This window comes from Aplysia californica, unplaced genomic scaffold, assembly GCF_000002075.1.
Source record: "Aplysia californica isolate F4 #8 unplaced genomic scaffold, AplCal3.0 scaffold00659, whole genome shotgun sequence".
Taxonomy (NCBI): Eukaryota; Metazoa; Mollusca; class Gastropoda; order Aplysiida; family Aplysiidae; genus Aplysia; species Aplysia californica.
Window position 1 is genome coordinate 392,110 of NW_004797929.1, and position 1,113 is coordinate 393,222.

At 42.1% G+C, this 1,113-nt stretch overlaps 1 protein-coding gene across 4 annotated transcripts in view; it reads right to left on the minus strand.

Annotated features, from left to right (window-relative positions):
- LOC101857902 overlaps positions 1–1,113 on the minus strand; it is a 14,194-nt gene that overhangs the window by 959 nt on the left and 12,122 nt on the right. For all 4 annotated transcript variants that reach the window (XM_013087930.2, XM_005108095.3, XM_035972347.1 and 1 more), the window contains one exon: positions 236–410. In XM_013087930.2, coding sequence (XP_012943384.1) covers positions 236–410 — 175 coding nt within the window. The remainder of the gene's footprint in view (positions 1–235; positions 411–1,113) is intronic.

Sequence of the window (1,113 nt, forward strand, 5' to 3'; positions counted from 1 at the left end):
GGGGGGGAGTGCATGTTAAACTCTGCGTTTCAAAACTCTCAAACACAACATTCATCAGACTGAGTGAGATCTCCCGGAGACGTCCTGCATACAACAGAAGCTATCCACCTTACCTTGGCCGAAAATTGCCCTTCCCTTCGACATCTCACGATACAAAAGGAAAGACAAAGTAAAATGCATTAAAAAGATCTAAGCATAGTAAGTGAGTTAAACTAAGTGCACTCAAAATGCTCACCTTCCGAATGTCCGTGTCCTTTGATGTTGAGTTTCGTCTGCTTCACGTCTAGCATCATGTGAGCAGCCGCTGTGGCCTCGATAGGGTAGCCGAGATCGCCACGACCCGATCCCCGACACGGGAACCCCTGCTTGTCTGAGTCGCCTCCCCTCATAGTGTTCGCGTACGAAAATGTCTGTCAAAGAATAGAAGATGATATAGGTTATAACTGTGATTATTTGAAGTTAGTTTGATTCGTTGCTTATTTTATTGTTGTGTCGTTTTGTTTTGTTGTGGATTGGTTCGGGGTTTTCTTGTTTGTTTGTTTGTTTTTTTGTTTGTTGCTTGTTTGAGATTGTTTTCTTGTTGGGTTTTTTGTTGTTGTTGTTGTTTTTCTTTTGCTTGTTCAAAAGAAAAGAAGAACATAGAAACGATGCCTCTGTTTGATCGTGTGAAGTGAAACAGTGAACCGACGCGACAACATTTATTTTAGTGAGAGGAAAACCGAAAGGACAACCGAAAGGACAAACGAGGTGGACAGGCAGAAACATTCCAGTACAGAGAAAATAACAGAAGAAAGAGATACCACTGGTGCTCCTAAAACACTGTACCGCTTGGTTTGCTTTTGTGTTGAAGAATAACAATATGTATTGACAGTTTGCAAGCAAAATGATAGGGGACAGAAATGACAACATTAGGAACAAGATGGGGAAAAGAGATGGGGAGGGGAAAGGGGGAGGGGGGGCATGCCAGCGAGAGCCCCTTGACACCCGCGAGTTTGGGAGTATTTACAGCACTGCATACGAACAGTGTTGCTTTCGTAACATAGATAGATAGATTGATAGATAGATAGAGATAGATAGATAGATAGATAGATAGAGATAGATAGATAGATAGAT